Consider the following 21743-nt stretch of genomic DNA (forward strand, 5'->3'; position numbering starts at 1 on the left):
AACTGCCACCCGCTCTAGCAGCAGACCAGCGCACCTCTAGCCCAGTTACAGCTAGACTGCCCAAGTCAAAGTCCAATTGGCAAGTCAAAAACCTCTTCCACTCAGGAGCCCAAGTCACAGAAGGAAGCCCAATTATAGCTGGACAGCCCAACATCTAATTCACACCTCCTCCATGCCGCCACGCGCCATGCAGAAGCTGGGGGGCATTTGTGGAAGCAAAATATCTCAGTCTAGGTCAAATAATTAGGCCAATCAATTTGGGAATTATTTGACCTAATTTGGGGTTACCAAACCAAATTGGGAGTTATCTGAATTAATTAGGAGGTTATTTGATTTAAATTAGACGTCTTTGATTTTCGTCTTAATTAGGGATTTGATTAAATCCCTAACCCCTAAATACACCAACCCCACCAACCACACCAACCACACCAACCTCGCCCAAATTAAAGCCTCTGAGACCCTCTATAAATATTGGCTACACACGATGATTGAGGTACGTCTGAATTCCTACTGAAACTCTGCATAAATTATTTCTCATAAGCCCTTCTCCCTTCCTATTCTTTCTCTCTCTCGCACAAGGCTCCGGCCACCACACACGTCTCCGCCCACCCGGTTTTCCTTGAAACACCTAACCTAACTTAGGCATCGGAGGGCCTTTGGCCAACACCCCCCGGGTGTGGTCCTTTTACTCCGATTTATTTTGCAGGGAGAAAGAGAAGCAGAGAAGACGAAGGAATCTTGGGCGAATATTCTTGTGGGGAAAATTGCTCCCACAACATGCATAAATTGAGAAATGACCCATTGGTTTGGTCAAGGTTTTTGAGAAGTACCATTTGGGGCAACCCTGATGCCTACAAGTAAAACTATCTGTTGCAGTACTGCTTGTAGAGAGCAACAAAAGTCTTGTGTCCTCTTTTTCCACCTTCATTCATTGGTGCAGCTTTCATTTCTATGATGAGTGTGTATTTATTTGAATTCAATCTTTATAATTAAAGGAACATCATTTGGTAATTATTTGATTCCGCTAATTAAGGTGACTCAGTCTATTTTCCATTGTTTGAAATGACACTCAGCGTAGTTCTTGCTACACTATCTGTTGCCGCGAATGCCCAGCAAGTTGATAGGGAGAATTGCTAGTGAAATTATGTTGGGCATCGCAGCTACGGCCAACATAGCAGATATCCACAATATGAAGATTCACGACACTGTTTACAGTAGAATTTGGTTCTCGTTTGTCCAATTCGCAGATGCTCAGCCTCATTTTAAAGCATTTCAGTATAAAAAAATTTGGTTTTTGACATGTTAGTCAAGATATGATTGCACCAGCGTCATGTTGTCAAACGGTCATTGTTAGTTTTGAGTTTTTCATTTTGATTAGAGGAAACTTCCATTCAAACAGCCAAAACAATTTACTATTAGTTGGTAACAATTACTCAAATTAATGTTTTATGTTTTATTGGGACTGAAATTAAGTACTGAAATTTATGTTTAATTTTTTTATTGGGACTGAAATTAAGTACAATATTACTCTTCAATCTTGACTCCAAAAGGACCACAAGCAATTTATGTGAGATTCCACATCGACCAACGGAGAGGGGGTGATTATATGTATATACCCGCATCAATCTAGCATGAGGCATTTTGGGAGCTCATTGGCTTCGGAGTCATGGGAACTCCGAAGTTAAGCGAGTTGGGGCTAGAGCAATCCCAGGATGGGTGACCCATTGGGAAGTTGCTCGTGAGTTCCCAGAAACAAAACCGTGAGGGTAGAGTGGGGGGCCCAAAGGTGACAATATCGTACTACAGCGGAGCCGATCTCAGGATGTGACAATTTAAGCCTGACAACATGATATCAGTAAAGAATCAAAGACACCAAAGGCAAACACAAAAACTAACAAAAGCAATAGTAGCCAATATGCCATTCATAGCCAACCCAAAAATAAAGTGTCTCATTGGGCATTAAAAACCTTTCATTTAAGTATATGAAACACTATAGATCCTATTATCTTGTGATTGTTGTTCTAGGCCTCTGGGTGGAATTCATGAAAGCAGGGGAAAAGAAGAACATTGCACAAAACCATTTTTGTGAAGGCTATCAAATGATTTTTGTTGGTTTCATTTATTGAAATTGAAATAAAATGCAACATTACTCTTTAATCATAACTCCAAAGTGTAAGCCAAAGACTGCTTTGGCATAATAAAAAAAAGAAAAAAGTAAAAAGAAAAAAGAAAAAAGAAAAGCCACAATGTAGAATAATTAATAGAGAAAGGACACAACATTATTGCTTATAGATAAGTTCATAATTGATTGTTAGTTTTTTTATATATTGGGTTGTCTTAAGATTGTCTCTTACGTGAATCAAACCTTGGTGCACTTAGGGGGTGAGGGGAGAGTTTAGCCCACTTTTTCACAGTGGTGCCACCCTATGTGCCATAATTGATTGTTAGTTGTTGGCTATAAATTTCATATGCATCAACGGTTGACCATCATCTATTTCGCGTAATTGTTAACCTTTACTAAACAGCAGCAAATCTTCTGAAGTTAATTAGTACACTAGCTGGAATCAAATGGGACGGTGCCCAATGTTGATAAAAAGTTGGAGGCAGGAACTTTCTAAAGAAGTAAATTCCAAATTTCACAATATGATTGTCCCCACCGCACAAATAGTATGCACTTCCAGAACTTCAAATTTGGATGACTTGACTTGCATTTCAACATGGGCTGCCCATCATTTTCATTTGCATTTCAAGAGTCCCACATATGGAAACACCAAGAGACATCCACATTACATTGTAATTGTATGGTCAGATATTATCTAGTCTTAATCGCTGCAGCCCAAGTGGGTTTCGAATTTCAATTTCTTATTGAAAAGCATTCTCATTTCTTGGAAAACTTCCTCTCTTGGGTTCTCATACATATGAAATCACAGACACTGTCAATTTGTTACAATGTGAGAGAATATAGTCGTCCAAAGCACTCATTGAATGCACATGGAAATTTTTAACTTGTATTCAAACAGTTGGCAAGAAATAATTGAGGTTAGTCCACCTCGTGGATTAATTGGAATTTTAAATTCAATTTGCAGATGGTCCTTCCCTTGACTAAATTACAAAATTCCTTTGTACAAAAGTAATGGCTCCCACGTCACAATGAATACAACCAATTAAACAATTACAAACTTGCATAAACCTTTTGATCACCTGGTTCCTATAAATACCATACCTCCTCCTCACTTCTTCACAACCCAAAATCTCCCATTTACATCATCTTTCTTAGTCATCAATTACTTTTTTTTCTCACTTTCCAAACACTTTTTACAGAATCATGGGTGTGTTCACATATGAAACCGAGATCAACTCTGTCATCCCCCCTGCTAGGTTGTTCAATGCCTTTGTTCTTGATGCTGACAACCTCGTCCCAAAAATTGCACCACAGGCAGTTAAGAGCACTGAGATCCTTGAAGGAGATGGAGGCGTTGGAACCATCAAGAAAATTAACTTTGGTGAAGGTAAGTTTAGAATTTTTTTTTTCTCTTCTGGTTTGTAATTTTAACGTTACAGAAATATGTTTTTGGGGTCATCTTATTTCATAACAGAAAGATTCATCTGGTATATATGTATATATTTGTGCAGGTAGCACTTACAGCTATGTGAAGCACAGAATTGATGGGATTGACAAAGAGAACTTCGTGTACAAGTACAGTGTTATCGAAGGAGACGCAATCTCAGAGACAATTGAGAAGATCTCATATGAGACTAAGTTGGTGGCATCTGGCAGTGGTTCTGTCGTCAAGAGCACCAGCAACTACTACACCAAGGGAGATTTTGAGATCAAGGAAGAGCATGTCAAGGCTGGCAAAGAGAAGGCCTCTCATCTCTTCAAGCTCATTGAGAACTACCTCTTGGAACACCATGATGCCTACAACTAAATTTTCATAGCTTTATCACTTGGTGATATTCAATCTTATGTCCTCTTTGGCATCAAATAATGGTGTGGTTTTTTTTTTTCTTCATTTCTTTCCAAAACCGTGTTTGGCTTGTGCTTGGAGCTTTGGTTTGAAGAGTGATTAATACTATATTTTCTTTCGTTTCCAATGAATAAAATGAAAATCATGGATATATGATGATATTTGCAAGCTCTTTTCTTGTAACATTGTAATGCATAATGTCAACGAACATGAGAACCAAATTCTTGTAAATTCAATCTTATGTCCTCTTGTGGGGACCAAATCTAACGTATCATGGCCTAACCCATATGCCACAACTAAACAACGTGAGATGATCAAACTTCCCTCCCACTAGAGGAGTGCGGAACAAGGGAGACACAAATCGCTCGTCTGATCCCATTACCATGAAGTGGAGGACGGGATGCGCAAAGCTAGGGAAGTGGGGCTAAACCCATGACCTCGGAGTGCTATAAAAATCCAGCTAGACCTCCAGCAAAGGTATGAGAAATTAAACTGAACACTAAGAGTACGTCGCACAAACACTGACTTGAGCGTCGGAGTGACTTTTGCAGGTACTCACCCCCTTTCCATCGTTCGATTTCGGGAACGTAATCCGGAGTTCTCTTTCAACTAAGGAAGCGTGCGGACTTCAGTCAAGAACCTGTGGAGGTATTTCTTCTTGAAAGAAATCTTGCTCCAACAGTTGGCGCTGTCTGTGGGAATCTCACAAAGTTGATCATAAATATGACTAAACCTGCATGGGGAACTCCAAACACCTCCATCCCGGGGAATGCGATGTCCAGTCCTCGACCCGGAAGCGCAAGGTCCAACGCCCAAGATGGGGAACCAAGCCTTTCTGTTATCCAGTTGAGGGAAATCATGAAAGAATTGCGCGAAACAAGAAAGGTAGCGGAGAAAGCTCTGGAGAAGGCGCAGAACATTGCTTGCCGTGAGGGCTCAAAAGAGGGCAAGAGGAAGCAGAGACATGAGATCTCTGAGAGAGACTCCTCTAGCAGCACACACTCGAGCGTCCGTGACACGGCCACGGTAGAAGATCAAGACAAAGATCTCGACCCGCATAAAATGGCGAAAAGGGCGAAGGACATTGATTTGCGCAGTTAGATCAAGAAGATTATCAGAGGGTACAAGCCACAAACACCCGTTGAACTAGCTTTGGAGGCAGTGAAAGGAATCTGCAAATCGCCATTCACGAAAGACATCCTAAAAGCCAAGAAGCCAGTTAAGTTCACCCAACCCAAGTTTAAGCTGTTCGAGGGCACGACTGATCCCATTGAACACATCTACCATTTCCAACAACAAATGGTGCTCGAAGGAGATGACGAGGCCGGTTATGTAAGTTGTTCCCCTCAAGGTTGTCGGGATCGGCCCTGATTTGGTTTAGACAGTTGAAACCAAGGTCTATTGGCGATTTCACCCAACTTTGTGAAATGTTCATATCTCAGTACATTTGCATTCAAAAAAGAAGAAAGGACGTCACGATCCTATTCAGCACGAAGCAAAGTACCGGAGAAAGCCTTAAAGACTACTTGAGGCGTTTTACGGAGGAAATGTCTACTTTTGAGGAATGTGATTCTCATACTGCTTCGCTGGCGTTTCGTGAGGGGGTCATACCAGGAACAAAAATGCACAGGTCTTTAGTGAAGACCCCACCAGTGGATATGAGGGAAGTGATGGCCCGGGCGGATGGAATCATCAAACTAGAGGAAGAAGAGCTCACCCAGTCAAAACGCATCACTTCCACCATTGCGACCCCAAAGACTCCACCGGAGCAAAAAGCGGAGACAAAGCGATATTCCTCAAGACAAGAATTTAGCACTGGACCTAAGCAAAGACGACCCTACCAGGCTCAAGGCGAGTTTAGCCAAACTTTTTCACGAGAAGAAGGGCAAAGGTATATTCCGAACACCACCTGCGATCCGCGAATCCCCAGAAAAGCAGGACAAGAACAAGATGTGCGGGCTTCAATCAAGAACCTGTGGAGGTATTGAGTTCCCTTACAACGACGCACTAGTGGTGACCCTCCGCGTTGCCAATTTGATGGTAAAAAGAGTGATGATTGAAGGCGGAAGTAGCGCAAACGTGTTATTCTAGAGCACCTTCAAAAGAATGAAGCTGGATGAAAAGGAGATTCAACCAAACCCAACACCGATCTACGCATTTGAAGGGACGAAAGCGCAACCAATCGGAGACGTGACTCTGCCGGTCATTGCCGCAGGTAAGACCCTATTCGTTACTTTCGTAGTTGTGGATGCGCCGAGCGCGTATAATGCTATAATGGGAAGGAATTGGATTCATCGAATGGATGGAGAAGAATCGACACGTTGCCAAGTGATGAGGTGCATTTCCGAGGATGGGAGAACCACAGTTGATATCAAGGGGGATCAAGTGGAGGCCAGAAGATGCTACAGCATAGCAACTAATCCTAAGGCTGCGACTTCGCAGCAATGCGAGGATTTATATAGCAATTAACGGAGGACCCACCAAAACAAGAGGAGGAGGATAACTCAGAGCTTCCGACGATCGAACCACTCAAGGAAGAAGTTCTGGATCCTTCTTATCCTGATAGAAAATGTTAGTGGGCTCCCTCCTATCTGAAGCTGAGGTAGAACAACTAATGAAGTTATTAATAGAGAATAAGGACGTGTTCGCGTGGTCACATGCGGACATGCCGGGAATCGATCCGGAGATTGCGTGTCATCGGCTGAACGTTGACCTAAACCACCCCCCGTACCAGCAGAAGCAGAGGAGGTTCACACCTCAGCGGAACCAAATTATTAGCGATGAAGTGGACCGATTGCTCGAGGCAGGATTCATTCGAGAAGTGTGGTGCCCGACCTGGGTCTCGAATGTGGTGGTAGTAAGTAAAAAGGATGGGAGATGGCGTGTGTGTGTAGACTACATCAACCTGAATAAAGTGTGCTCGAAAGACTGTTATCCGATACCAAAGATCGATCAAATGGTAGATGCTACCGCCGGGTATGAACTTCTCTCATTCCTGGACGCTTATTCGGGATATAGTCAAATCCCAATGACAATTGAAGACCAGGAAAAGACGGCATTCATCAGTGAGCGGGGCTTGTACTGTTACACAGTGATGCCATTTGGGTTGAAGAACACAGGGTCGACATATCAAAGATTAGTGAACAAGATGTTCAAAAGACTGATCGGCAAAATGATGGAGGTTTACATCGATAACATGGTCATCAAGAGCCAGGAAAAATCTCAACATGTCAGGCAATTGGAAGAAGTCTTCAATATACTAAGAAGATACCGCATGTGGCTTAACCCGAAGAAGTGCGCATTCGGTGTTTCGTCAGGGCAGTTCTTGGGGCAAATAGTGAACAAGCGAGGCATCGAGCCCAACCCATCGAAGGTGGAGGGGCTGCGGAATATGCCTGATCCAAGAACGCCTAGAGATGTGCAAGTTCTGACTGGGCGAATAGCGGCTCTCAGTCGATTCATTTCAAGATTGTCAGATTGTTGTAAGCCATTCTTCCGGGCAATTCGAAACAAGGACGGAAGCGTATGGGGGCCAGAACAAAGAGAAGCCTTTGAGCAGCTGAAGAAGTACCTCGCTAGTCCCCTGACCTTGACTATTCCAAAGCAAGGTGAACCTTTATACATATATATATGGCTGTCACTGAAATTGCTGTAAGTGCTGTGCTGCTAAGGGAGGAAAATTCAATCCAGCAACCCATATTTTATGTGAGCAAGAGCATAATTGAGGCCGAGAAGAGATATCCACCAGCTGAGAAACTCGTGTTAGCTTTAGTGACGGCCAAGTGGAAACTTCGACAATACTTCGAGGCACACACGATCATCGTATTGATGACCCAACCAATCAGGGTGGTCATGTCCAAGCCAGACCTCTCAGGAAGAGTTACAAAGTGGGCCATCGAGCTCGGAGCATTCGACATTAGATATCAACCTCGGATAGCCCAGAAGGGCCAGGTAATTGCCGATTTCCTAGTGGAATGCTATCCATCTAACAAACAACAGGAAAACCGTGATGAGGCCAAGGAGGCACCAAACTCGGACGAGGCCCAATGGGAATTGTATGTAGACGGATCATCTAATCAGGCAGAAGCCGGAGTAGGAATCGTCCTCTCGTCGCTTGAAGGAGTGGACCTGGAGTACTCCGTCCGATTAGACTTCCCCGTCTCAAACAACATGGTGGAATACGCTAGTGTTATGACTCCAACTAGCTAGGACGCTGAAGGTGGAACGCTTAGTTGTCTATAGCGACTCTCGCCTCATAGTCGGCCAGACAACTGAGGAGTACGCGACTAAGGATGAATGAATAGGGGCATATCAACGGTTGGTAAAGGATTTAGCTAGCAAGTTCGAAGAAATAGAGTTTGAACGGATACCGAGAGAAATGAACGTTCAGGCAGATCGCTTGGCCCACGCCGCATCAACATCGGTGGAAGACATGAGGGTCGCCCCGGTGGGACTCTTATTGAGTCCCAGTATACCAATTGATCCTGGAGTTATGCCGATTGATGCTGAAGAAGAAATGTGGATAACTCCAATCATGAACTATCTCACGAAGGAAACCCAACCCAATGACCCGATTGAGGCAAGAAAATTGCAAATAAAGGCCGCAAGGTATGCCATTATAGATGATACACTTTTTCGTAAGTCTTTTTTAGGGCCGTATCTCAGATGCCTCGATCCACGTGAAGCTGAATGGGTGCTAAAAGAAATTCACCAAGGGACATGTGGGAACCACACGGGTGGGAGGAGCTTAGCCCACAAAGCGTTGACCCAAGGATATTTTTGGCCTTACATGGCCCACGATGCAGAACAATTTTCAAGGAAATGCGATAAATGTCAAAGGCATGTGCCCCTTATCAGACAACTAGCCAAGGAACTTAACCCTGTTGTAGGGCCTTGGCCATTCGCCCGATGGGGGATAGACATCGAGGGACCACTTCCCACCGCAGTGGGGGGCAAGAAGTTCGTCCTTTTGGCCACTGATTACTTCCCCAAGTGGGTGGAAGCCGAGGCTTACAAAACAGTGACCCAAATAGATGTGGTAAGATTCGTATGGCGAAATATAATTTGTCGCTTTGGGATACCAAGGGCCATAGTGACAGACAACGGGACCCAGTTCGATAACCATAAATTCAGAAGTTACTGCGAGGAAAAAGGGATCATTCAGCAGTTCTCGTCCCGAAGTTAACCTCAGGGAAACAGGCAAGCTGAGACAACTAATCGTACGATATTTGATTGCTTGAAGAGAAGGCTTGAATAATGCAAAGGCAAATGGTCAGAGGAACTGCCAAACGTATTATGGGCATACCGTACTACCAAACGGAAACCAATCGGCGAAATCCCTTTTTCCTTGGCTTATGGAATCGAAGCCGTCGTCCCCACAGAAATTGGACTACCCACAATCAGGACATTAGTGGTAGAGAGCAATGATAATGAGCAACAGCTAGCTCACAAGAACAGCGAGAAACTGCAGCGTTATGACTTGTGAACTACAAGAACCAGACAGCCAATTACTTCAATAAACGAGTACGGCAGAGGAAATTCAAGGTAGGCGAATGGGTACTAAGAAAGGTCATGGAGAACACCAAGGATCTAAACGCAGGGAAATTTGGACGGACATGGGAAGGACAGTACGAGGTAACGGAGGCTTATGGAAAAGGGGCCTATATGCTGAGGCATATCGAGAGCGGTCAATACGTACCACGCCCTTGGAATGCAATTCATATGAGGAAGTATTTCATTTGATTTTATAGTTTTCATTTCTTTGTTGCTTTCATCTTTATGTCATTTACGAATTTTCCCTAAATTGTCCATCGTTCGATGAACACGTAATGGAACACATGTTTTCTTCACATTCGAAATGTTTGGTCAAAGGCCATGTCTGTTTAAATTAGCATCACCTGAATCCACATGGTCGAAGACCTTGTAAATAAGAAAATGTGTATACTAATCCATGGGCACAGAAGGTGCTTGGCCAAAAGTATGATTGAAGATCGAAATTAAGACGTGGTCGAAGATCACGCATGAAGAAGTGATTGGAAATTGCGCATAAATGACACAACATTAGCAATAGACGACGCAACATTAGCAATAGGGACAACGGTCCCAACCGACCCAGAAGGGGTTGGCCCATGAAAGGCTGCTGGTGGGGTCCTGTGATGGGGGACGTAATCCGCCAGAGGACGGTCTGCAGGGTGCATACCCTGAAATAGTTCGTAGCCAGCGGGATCAAATTCCAACTCATCATCATAGTCATCTGGGCCCGCCACAAACCGGTGCTCAGGGAGCTGTTGACCTTGAACCCAACCGTATCTGAATTGCCTGGCCATCTCGACCCTGATCTGCTTGGTGTTGGCTTGATACTCCTCGTCCCTATTGCGTGTGGCATCCACCAGTTCTTGCTTAAGGCGGTCAACCTCCATCAGTACAGTGTTTTGGTCACCTTTCAGAGTTCGCAGTTTGCCCCGCTGCTCGAGCTCATTCTCACATTCTTTGATGCACTTCTCGCTAAGTTCGAGGGTCGCCGTTTTTTCGCATATCTCGCGGCTCATAGTGTAACAACCCAATCCTTAATTAATATTTAACTAATATTTTAATAAGGAAAAAGACTAAACTACCCTTAGAATATTTTATTAGGTTTTAAGTTGACTTGTTGACCGGGGAAGAATTTGGGAAAACTACTTGTACCATTGCGTAGAGCACGACGAAACGAGTCCGTAGACACGTAGTGGACTCGAATCGGAACAGTAACGAAGAAAATACAAGCAAATTATGAAAAAGGGCAAAGATGTAATTTTCGAAAACAAGATTTTTAAAAATATGGATTCTTCCTTTTCTCTCCTCACTCTCTCTCTCCGCATCTCTCCTCTCTCCCCGATACCCAGCCCAGTCGACACCCTCCAAACCTCCACAACTGTCCAGCCGCCACCATACCTTCCCGGACCGGCTAAGACTGAACCGGCCAGCTCATGCCGTCAAAGCCTAGCCCTCAGCCGCCGCTAATAGCTGGAGAACTCGCCGGAAAAAGCTTCGAAATCGCTGGTTTTTGGCAAAACTTCCCAAGCTTCGTTCTCCCTCCTCCAGCCGCCAAATCGGATGAGTTAGGTATGGTTTTTCGACTGATTTTCATGCTCTAGCTGTTGGTTGGGTAGGTTTTCAGAGATTTTGAAGTTTGATAGGTTGATTTACGAGTTGAGTTACTGCCGATTTTGCGTCGCCATTTTCAGCTACTTCCGGCCACTTTTTGGCCACAGTCCAAGAATAAAAGTAGTTCCAATTAGGTGTTTTACCTAGACTAGGAGTTTGGGCCGGCGGTTTGGAGATTTTCCTGCCGCTGGAAATTGTTATGCACACGGCGCGTGAGTCATGTGTCAAAGACCACTCTTGGTCCCAGAACGATCCTCATGTCTTCACGAGCGCGTAAGAATTCGCGGATCTCAATTCGGATAACGTTTGAACCCCGAACGGATCTCGCATAGTGTGCGATTTTCGGGTTCATTACGGTTGGACCGTTGGATCGTAGTCAAACTGGAATATATCAATCTAGGTATGGGGCCCACCGGATTGGCAAAACCTCAAAACCAAGCGCATCCCAACTGTTGTTGGGATCGGCTAGGAAAGAGAAAGCATGAAGCATGGGGCCCATTGGATTAGCAAAAGCTCAAAGCCAAGCACACCCCAACTGGGGTGGGTTAGCAAAGAGGAAAATGCGCAGGGGCCCACCGGATCGGCAAAGGTGCATAAATCCATAATAAAGAGAGGGGTCCACTTGCGCATGGGATTGGCTGTCCGCATTTGGATACTCCACATGGTAATATGATAGTACATAGTTGAAGCTTGAAAAGTTAGCAACATGCATGAAAATTCACATTTGGATATTTCACATGCAAGAGGTGGAAGCAACACATATGAGTAGGAATCACATTTTTGGGTTTGACCAGCAAGCCGAAGAAAGGAAAACGCATGGCTCATTTTCGGGCTTAGCCATGAGCCCATCATGGCGGCATGTGCCCAATCCAAAGAAACCACGTTCCAAAATACCACTTAGATCATTTTTTCCTCTCCACCCGCGAAGCATGTAGAGAGGAAAAAAGGGGGGCACTGTGGGGACCAAATCTAACGTATCATGGCCTAACCCATATGCCACAACTAAACAACGTGGGATGATTAAACTTCCCTCCCACTAGAGGAGTGCGGAACAAGGGAGACACAAATCGCTCGTCTAATCCCATTACCATGAAGTGGAGGACGGGATGCCCAAAGCTAGGGAAGTAGGGCTAAACCCACGACCTCGGAGTGCTATAAAAACCCAACTAGACCTCCAACAAAGGTACGAGAAATTGAACCGAACACTAAGAGTACGTTGCACAAACACTGACTTGAGTGTCGGAGTGACTTTTGCAGGTACTCACCCCCTTTCCATCGTTCGATTTCGGGAACGTAATCCGGAGTTCTCTTTCAACCAAGGAAGCGTGCGGGCTTCAATCAAGAACCTGTGGAGGTATTTCTTCTTGAAAGAAATCCTGCTCCAACAATATCATATTTGAAGCGGCATGTGTCAATTACCAACGATCATAATAATTGAAATAACAATCGGACCTTATATGCGACATAATACGATCAATTAATGAAATGAAAGAATATCATTTCGTTTTCCTGTTGTAAACCATTTGAGAATTCATACTATAAATACCGATGCCCCGTGCAAGGGACTTTGTAGCTCAAGTGGTTAAGAGCATTTTGTACGAGATCCTAAATTCAATTCCCCCTCCCCCAATATAGCTTGTATAAAAAATAAAAATAAATAAATACTGATAACCCATGATGTTGATATCAAAGCTTAGATAATGATCGAACATAGAATGAAATGTGGAGGAAGATAAGAGATTAATAGATTAAAGGGTGAAAGGTATGTTATGTAAACTGCAACACAAATTTATAGTTGTTCTTTGGATGTCGCCGTTGTGAACAGGAAGCAGTCTGTATCAATGGATATGGAGCTCGAAGTCGACACTACTAAAAAAAACCCCTTGCGCGACCAAACTTTGCGAGACGAAACAAAATTCGTCGCGCAAAGTCACTTTGCGCGACAAATATTAATCATCGTCACTCAAAGTCTTACGCGACTCAATTTTGCGCAACGAAAAACAAATCGTCGCACAAAGTCACTTTGCGCGACGACAAAGCATCATCGCGAAAAGTAGCTTTGAGCGACGAATAGTGATTAGTCTCGCAAAGTATTTACAAAAATAAATAAATAAATAATAATTTTTAAAAAATTTTGGATGCCTTTGCGCGACGAAATAATAATATTCGTCTCGCAAAGTCTTCACTAAAATTTAAAAAAAATATTAAAAAAATTTTGGATGACTTTGCGCGACGAAATAATAATCTTCGTCTCGCAAAGTCTATACAAAAATAAATAAAATAAAAAAATTATTTTGCTAGAAAAATATATTATTGTAGTTCGGATTGGGTTTTTGTTAGAAAATATATATTTGAAATTGACGATCGAATTGTTTCATTGTATTCATATAGGGCCAAGGAATGTAGCTGTAAAAAATCATCAAAATCGAAATTCAAATAACCGTTAAATCGTGATTTTTCGTTTATAACCGTCGAAAAGTTTTGTCCTATTACTTGATCTCTGAATGTTTATTTTTTCCGATTTTTGGCGTATATGATCTCGAAGTATAAACAAACAAGTTTGACTGTTGGATCGTTAAAACTAGTTTCGTAGAATGCGTATGCCATCAAAATAATATATTCACTAACAATTAAGAGTTTATAAACTTTCATTAAATACAATATAAGATTTTGTGGTATCCACTAGTGTAAATATTTTCAATTGAAGATCAAATTGAGTCATTGTATTCATATAGGGTCAAGGAGTGTAGCTGTAAAAAATCATCAAAATCGGAGTTAAAATAACCGTTTAATTGTGATTTTTGTTTATAACCATCGAAAAGTTTTGTCCTATTACTTAATCTCTGAATGTTTATTTTTTCCGATTTTTGGCGTATATGATCTCGAAGTGTAAACAAACAAATTTGACGGTTGGATCGTTGAAACTAGTTTTTTAGAATGCGTATGCCATGAAAACAATATATTCACTAAGAAATAAGAGTTTATTTATACTTTTATTAAATATAACATAAGATTTTGTGGTATCTACTAGTGTAAATATTTTAAATTGACTATCGAATGCAATCATTGTATTCATATAGGGTCAAGGAGTGTAGCTGTAAAAAATCATCAAAATCAGGGTTGAAATAACCGTTAAATCATGATTTTTCGTTTATAACCGTCGAAAAGTTTTGTCCTATTACTTAATCTCTGAATGTTTATTTTTTCCGATTTTTGGCGTATATGATCTCAAAGTGTAAACAAAAAAATTTGACGGTTGGATCGTTGAAACTAGTTTTTTAGAATGCGTATTCCATGAAAACAATATATTCACTAAGAAATAAGAGTTTATTTATACTTTTATTAAATATAACATAAGATTTTGTGGTATCTACTAGTGTAAATATTTTAAATTGATGATCGAATGCAGTCATTGTATTCATATAGGGTCAAGGAGTGTAGCTGTAAAAAATCATCAAAATCAAGGTTGAAATAACCGTTAAATCATGATTTTTCGTTTATAACCGTCGAAATGTTTTGTCCCATTAATTGATCTCTTAATGTTTATTTTTTCTGAATTTTGGTGTATATGATCTCGAAGTATAAACAAACAATTTTGACGGTTGGATCGTTGAGTAGCTTTAAATTTATTTATTTTGTACGTATAACACTTAAGAAATCGAATAGTATATGTATTTATTAGTAGCTTTAAATATTTTTTAAGACTTTGCGCGACCAATTAGTATTTCGTCGCGCAAAGTATACTCTCAAAATTTGGGCGTGTGCCAAAAATGGGAATTTAAAAAAAAAAAAATTTCGACTTTGCGCGACCAGTATATAAATATTCGTCGCGCAAAGTATACTCTAAAAATTTGGCGGGCACCAAAAATGGGATTTTTTTAATAAAAAATTTCGACTGTGCGCGACCAATATATAAATATTTGTCGCGCAAAGTATACTCTAAAAATTTGGCGGGCACCAAAAATGGGTTTTTTTTAATAAAAAATTTCGACTTTGCGCGACCAATATATAAATATTCGTCGCGCAAAGTATACTCTAAAAATTTGGCGGGCACCAAAAATGGGATTTTTTTTAAAAAAATTCGACTTTGCACGACCAATATATAAATATTCATTGCGCAAAGTATTCTCTAAAAAATTGGCGGGCACAAAAAATGGTATGCGGGAATATTTTGGTCGTGCAAAAGTTTGGGCGACCAGAAATTCGTCGCCCAAAACTGAAAAAATTTGGCGGGCACCGAAAATGGGAATTTTTTTTTAAATTTTTTTAAACACTTTGCGCGACCAATATATTGTTTCGTCGCGCAAAGTGATACGTTCTTTAAAAGTAAAATAATTCCTCCACCATTTTCTCAATGTCTTCTAAATCCTACCATTTCTCTCTCTTTCCCACTCCCCAAATCCTACCATTTCTCTCACACTCACTCTCTCATATCTCTTTTCATCATCTCTCACTCTCACTCACTCTCTCATCTCTCTCTCACTATCTTCTCTAATTCTCTCACACTCACTTCTCTGTAAATTTTAATTTTTTTTTCATTAATATGTGTTTTTGGAGTTAGTTTTGAGTTTATGCCAATTATTTGTCATTATTTTATGTTATTGTTTTGTTATTTGACAATATTTGTTTTTTTTTTTTGTAGGGAATTGTTGAGGCTAAAGTTGAGGATTTGATATAAGATGCTTGTAGATTTTATTATTGTACTTTGTTCATTTAAGTGTACATTTTGAATATTATGTATATTGGATAATTTGACCACTATTTTTCTTATGTAATTTTATTTTGAATATGTCAATTTAAATTAAAGTAATTAAGAAAAATAAAATCATACAATTAAATTAAATTTAAAAAATTAATATAATGAAATTGATATAAGAGTAATAATAATAAAAAATGTCAAAAACCTTGCGCGACAAAATATTTCGTCACGCAAACTATTAAATTAGTTTATTTTAGTTTAAAATTTTCAAAAAAATAAAAAAAAGATAAAAAAAAATGAATATTTCGTCGCGCAAACCTTTGAGCGACGTTAACATTCGTCGCGCAAAGTACATTTGCGCGACATTAGCTTTCGTCGCGCAAAGTAGATAATATTCGTCGCGCAAAATAGATAATATTCGTCGCGTAAAGTAATTAATATTCGTCGTGCAAAGTTGTTATTGTCCGTCGCGCAAAGTTGTTATTTTCGTCGCGCAAAGTCGTCATGATTCGTCGCGCAAGTTGTTATCCTTCGTCGCGCAAAGTGGCTTTGTGCGACGAAGAATTTTCGCCGTCGCGCAAACCCTTTCTTTACGAGTTTTGTGCGACCAAAATTTCATTGCGCAAAGTTTGCGCGACGAAATTTTCCTTTGCGCGACAAAAAATCATTCATCGCGCAAAGTGTTTTTTGTAGTAGTGCGAAGTGATCGAACCTGCAAAACATAATTGGCAAAGGAAAGGTAAAACTTTTCACTATCTAGCGAAAGTAGAAGAGACGAAAAAAGTAATCTTATTTAGAGTATGAGGCACAGCCTAGCTCAACATATTATGGTAGGTAAGAGAGCTACTGCATATGGCTTCTGAATATATATGTATATTTAAATAGTATAGCCGACCGGCTACACTCTTTAAATATATTCGAATATTTTAAAGGTATAGCTGCGCTCGATTCGCACCCTGTTCTTGGTCTCGCGATTGACGGCGCCGATGTGCTCGCTGTGGACTTCTTGTTTATTGCTCTGTTTCTCACCTTGTATGACTTTTTTCGGGTTTGGAATTCGATTGGCTGTGCTTTGAAAATAAATAGAAATTCATAAGCATGCTGCAAAACGAGGATTGCTCAGTTTTAAAAATACAAGTGTAGCTATTCTTGATTTTGTGATGGCTTCTGATATTTAGCTATGTTTTTAGCTTTCACGTAAGATATTAACGATTGGGTTAGTCTTAATTTGGGGTAATGCTAGGCTTACCACATTTTTCATACCACATTCATACCACCTCTATAATAGAGGTGGAGCCCACCAATATAATGGGCCCCACCTCTATTAGAGAGGTGGTATGAATGTGGTATGAAAAATGTGGTAAGTCTAGCATTTTCCCTTAATTTGTGTAGAATGGTGTGTGCGGCTGTGTTGGGTACAAGGAAGGTACTGTTTTAGCCCCTCAAAATGGTACTATTCACAAAATCTAGCCTCTCAAATTTTTTGTGGTTCTAGTGATGGTGAGGGGCTAAAATTCAAAACTTGTTATTAGTTTATTATTATTTTATTTGTGATAAAAATCAAAGCATAAGAAGGTGATGATGTCTGCGATTTGCCTTATGTTTTTGTATTGACCTATCATAGCAGCCGAGCATAGACTACAACGAGACCTTTGCACCAATTGCTAGACTGGACACTATAAGAGCACTGGTAGCACTAGCAGCTTTGATACCACTGTTAGTTTATGGGAGAAGAGGTTTAGGAAATTGTTGGTTTAGTGTTTAGGACAATAGCTTAACTTGGAATGAAATTTTTTTGAAAAAATAACAAAGTAGTTTTATTTGAAGTAGGAAAGGTACAAGGCTTGATTACTTGAGTTGGCTGATTGCTTGAGTTGGGTAGCTGTAGTTTTCAGCTTACATTTTTGTATAGGCAACAAGCCTATATATAGGAGAGAACTAATCGGCATAAGCTTAGTCGGTGAGTTTAGCACTTTGAATATTTTAAAGCACACTTTGATCTCAGATTTTTTTTTTTATTCACCGACTTTAGTCACCAATATTCTAGACTTTTCTATATTATTCAAGACTTTTATATATTGTTCAAGGTACTAATGTGCATTACTTTTTAACATGTACCAAGTCCAAGGCAAACCCACACCTTTAACTGACAATGAAGCTGGTAGAACCCAAATTACAAATATAAACGAGTTTGGTTTTAGTTGTAGGCATCAGGGTTGGCCGTTAGGTAGTCTTCAACAAGCTTGAAGAGACTGGAAGCCTTTGCTTTGCCAGCCTTAACTTGCTCCTCCTTGATCACAACATCTCCCTTAGCATGGTAGTGGCTAGTGGTCTTGATGATGGATCCTCCGTTGGGAGATGCCACCAACTTGGTCTCATAAGCGATCTTCTCGATTGCGTCAGACAAGGCATCTCCTTCAATCAAAGTGTAGCTGTACGAAAAGTTGTCCTTGTCGATCCCATCGACCCTGTGCTTCACAAACCCGAATTGGCTGCCTGCAAATGGATTAAAACATAAATTAGTAAAATTCTTTGAGTTCATCGAAGTGTCAAAAAAATGTGAACATATACAGAGAATAAGGGGTCAACTAGCTAACCTTCACCAAAGGTAATTTTCTTGATGGTTCCAACGCCTCCATCGCCTTCAACGATTTCAGCACCTTTGACTGCAGATGGAGCAATCTTGGGGATGAGGGTATCGGCGTCGAGGATGAAAGCCTTGAACAACCTTGCTGGTGGGATGACAGAGGTGAACTCTGTTTCATATGTGAAAACACCCATGATGATGAGTTTTTTACTTGGAAAACTGATCAAAGGAAGATTTTAAGGGAATAAGAGAATTGTTGAACTACAAGGAGGTTATGAGTTGAAGAAAATGAGGATGCTGATAGTGATATTTATCGATCACAACTAAGAGCATGAGCGGAGTTGAAGGTTCCCATCTGGTGTGTGAATAGCTGTCCTTGTACATTGTTAACCAGTTTATGCAAGTTGCTAATAAAATTGTATTGGATATGTCCAAAACGGTCAAGGAAAGCTCCCAGAGACGAATTAATTTACAACCCAATTGGTTCTAGACTGTGTACTATATGGGGTCGGGTTCTAGATGGTCTTCCAATTATAATTTGAATTTTCAATAAACAAATAGTCGGTCATGAAAGTTAACTTCATCAGCTGTTGTTTCCGAATCCATGAGAAATCATTTTTTTCCTGCTTTTTGCCTTTTATAGATGGCAGTACAGCTAGGTATTATTTATTTGTTTAATTTGGCTTTTGTTTTCACCTTTTTCTAGTTTTTGGTTTCAGGACTTTGATTCCACAATGGCAACTGGCTGCCAGTCAACATCGGCCTTTTTTTAAATAAATAAAAAATTATTTTCTAGTCAACATTGGCTTGTTTTTTTAATTTTATTTTATTGATACTGTTTTTTAAATTTTATGAGTACTTTGGATATGAGCTGCAGTAAATTTTTGCCTAGATTCACTGCAAAAATCTACTTCACAACCAGACTAAGGAACATTTACTGATGTTGCAAATGTCTTCCGTGACATATTGAATATATGCCAGACTAAATGCATGCTTAGCAGTTGATCAGTCTTGTACTTTGGCTGCCTGAGTGAGTGGAAAAGTATATGTTTAAGCCTATCAGATCAGATGTTCATCTTCATTCATCCCACAAACTAAGACTTTATCAGTCTATAAGATGTACAAATTGACCTTATTAGTTAAATAATTCTGTTATGTATAATATATCTGCATCAAGTACTCCAAGTACATATATAACTGATGAGGTTAGCAACTCTGGTTGGCTGGACTATTTGGGTTTTTAAAATTATCTATTTGAGGCGGCTTCTTAGACTTGAACAGTAAGTCACTGAAATTGAAAATTCTAGCCTCCTTTTCCAACAGGGACATTCATTGAAAACTTTAATCTACAAGGGAAATTTCTAACACCATGACCATATGCTTCCATCTATAAATAGCACCTCCAGTGCTCACATTTTCCAGCATCAAATACCATCCCTGCCAATCATCTAATCCTTTCACACTTTCATCTTCTTTGATCATTTTCTAAGCTCTAAAGTCATCACCATGGGTGTCTTCACATACTCAGACGAGTCCACCTCAGTCATCCCCCCACCAAGATTGTTCAAAGCCCTTGTTCTTGAAGTTGACACCCTCATCCCCAAGATTGCTCCCCAATCAATTAAAAGTGCTGAAATTGTTGAAGGAGATGGAGGTGTTGGAACCATCAGGAAGATTAGCTTTAGTGAAGGTTGGTTTCTTCCACTGCCTCTTCTAAGTCTAACTTGTTTGCTTGATTAACATAAATCTTGAAGGCAGTAAGCTCTTAAATTCTAATCAAATCTTCATTTTACAGGAAGTCATTACAGCTATATGAAGCACCGGATCGACGGGCTTGACAAAGATAACTTTGAGTACAGCTACAGTTTGGTTGAAGGAGGAGCTCTTTCAGACAAGGTTGAGAAAATCAGTTATGAGATTAAGTTGGTGGCATCTGCTGATGGAGGTTCCATCATAAAGAGCACCAGCAACTACCACGCCACAGGTGATGTTGAGATCAAGGAAGAGGATGTTAAGGCTGGGAAAGAGAAGGCAAGTGGTCTGTTCAAGCTTATTGAGAACTACCTTGTGGCCAACCCAGATGCCTGCAACTAAAACCTTAAATGAATATATACTGCATGATGTGCTTTCTCTGTCATTATATTGGTGTGGCTTTCATTTTTCCTTTTCTTTTTCTGGTGTATCAACCCAGAGCTGCTTTGGCTTGCACCTAAGGCTATGATAAATTGTAATGTGTGTATTTGATTTGATTCTCAATAAATAAAGCAAAAATCAGTTGCTGGTCTTTACAAATTTGGTCTGCAGTTAGACAAGGATATACAATAAAAGCAGAAGAGCATATCTGCTTGAATATTTATTTTGTTCTTTGTTAAATACCTTTGGGGAACAATATAAAAGAATACAGAAAATACATTAATAGCACTCAAAATAAGAGAAATTCCATTTCTGTTTAATTAAATGTTGGCCACAAATGGCTTTGCAAAGTCAGAAGATTTGATTCATAACAAATGGGCAGCATAGTGAGTTTCAAAGAATAACAAAACTCGTGGTCTCTGGATATTTATGAAGTGTGTGGACTTGACTTCAATTTGATTAGAACAGCAAATTTGGTAGAAGAGATGACTTGAGAAGAGAAGCGATTGAAAGTCTAAATTAGATGACATGATTTGTGAAAGTGATAGGGAGCCAAACCACAATACAATAATGTATAATTCCTGCATTGTGGGGTCTTTGATGAGGTAGAAGATTTATGATTAATGGACATTTGAAGCAGAAGATGGTACAGATGGCTGATGTTGAAGCAGGGCATCCTCTGTCCGATTAGAGAGGACTCAAGTCTACAAGACGTATACATGGGGCCAAATTACACGTGTCATATTTGCTGATTACATCTCTTATAGAATGAAAATATAATTATACATGCTAATGAGGTCTAGCTCATTGAAAAAAGGCCTTAATTTGCAGACTAGTGGTCTCATATTCGAATCCTCATAGCACCTTCATAGTGTGTGTATGAGAAATCTCCCCTCCCCCTCCCCCTTCCCAACTTTGGCAAAAACAAACATAATTAAACATATGGGTTTTATAATTTCTATATTTGTAAAAGATATAATACTTTTGTCTGGTTTGCAACACTATCGTGCCAAGCTTAAGACCAGAATGAAACCTCAAATAGAAGCTCGTTTCGCCTTGCCCAAATAGAAGCCCAAAGTGGAGAGCCCACTTATTCTCTATATAATAGTAGAGAGACTGTATAATGAGGGGTCATTTGATACATCTTGTAAGAGTATCTTCAACAGCCTTTTCAACAACTTTAGAATTCTAAAATAAGCGAGCCACATTACTT

At 40.3% G+C, this 21743-nt stretch overlaps 3 protein-coding genes across 3 annotated transcripts; 2 read left to right on the forward strand and 1 right to left on the reverse strand.

Moving 5' to 3' along the window:
• The first annotated feature begins 3222 nt into the window (after positions 1-3222).
• Positions 3223-4136, forward strand: LOC110750259 (major strawberry allergen Fra a 1-3). Its single transcript, XM_021950559.2, has 2 exons — positions 3223-3509; positions 3634-4136. Exons 1-2 carry the CDS (start codon positions 3326-3328, stop codon positions 3927-3929), a joined length of 480 nt encoding a protein of 159 aa, XP_021806251.1. The 5' UTR covers positions 3223-3325; the 3' UTR covers positions 3930-4136.
• A 13610-nt stretch (positions 4137-17746) lies between these two features.
• On the reverse strand, positions 17747-18765 carry LOC110750256 (major allergen Pru ar 1). Its single transcript, XM_021950556.2, has 2 exons — positions 18408-18765; positions 17747-18306 (listed from the first exon to the last, which is right to left on the reverse strand). The coding sequence occupies exons 1-2, from the start codon at positions 18589-18591 to the stop codon at positions 18008-18010; spliced, it is 483 nt and encodes a 160-aa protein (XP_021806248.1). The 5' UTR covers positions 18592-18765; the 3' UTR covers positions 17747-18007.
• A 1035-nt stretch (positions 18766-19800) lies between these two features.
• LOC110750250 (major strawberry allergen Fra a 1.08) lies at positions 19801-20689 on the forward strand. The gene is made up of 2 exons (XM_021950550.2): positions 19801-20087; positions 20193-20689. The coding sequence occupies exons 1-2, from the start codon at positions 19904-19906 to the stop codon at positions 20489-20491; spliced, it is 483 nt and encodes a 160-aa protein (XP_021806242.1). The 5' UTR covers positions 19801-19903; the 3' UTR covers positions 20492-20689.
• The last annotated feature ends 1054 nt before the right edge of the window (positions 20690-21743 follow it).

Source organism: Prunus avium, chromosome 1 (genome assembly GCF_965620075.1).
Source record: "Prunus avium chromosome 1, drPruAviu1.hap1.1, whole genome shotgun sequence".
NCBI classification, from domain to species: Eukaryota; Viridiplantae; Streptophyta; class Magnoliopsida; order Rosales; family Rosaceae; genus Prunus; species Prunus avium.

Bases quoted from the DNA above. Each gene is read 5' to 3' on its own strand.
- LOC110750259 (XM_021950559.2), top strand. From the start codon at position 3,326: ATGGGTGTGTTCACATATGAAACCGAGATCAACTCTGTCATCCCCCCT. The intron at 3,510-3,633 runs GTAAGTTTAGAA...ATATTTGTGCAG, and splicing joins GAAAATTAACTTTGGTGAAG to GTAGCACTTACAGCTATGTG.
- LOC110750256 (XM_021950556.2), bottom strand. From the start codon at position 18,591: ATGGGTGTTTTCACATATGAAACAGAGTTCACCTCTGTCATCCCACCA. The intron at 18,307-18,407 runs GTTAGCTAGTTG...ATCCATTTGCAG, and splicing joins GAAAATTACCTTTGGTGAAG to GCAGCCAATTCGGGTTTGTG.
- LOC110750250 (XM_021950550.2), top strand. From the start codon at position 19,904: ATGGGTGTCTTCACATACTCAGACGAGTCCACCTCAGTCATCCCCCCA. The intron at 20,088-20,192 runs GTTGGTTTCTTC...TTCATTTTACAG, and splicing joins GAAGATTAGCTTTAGTGAAG to GAAGTCATTACAGCTATATG.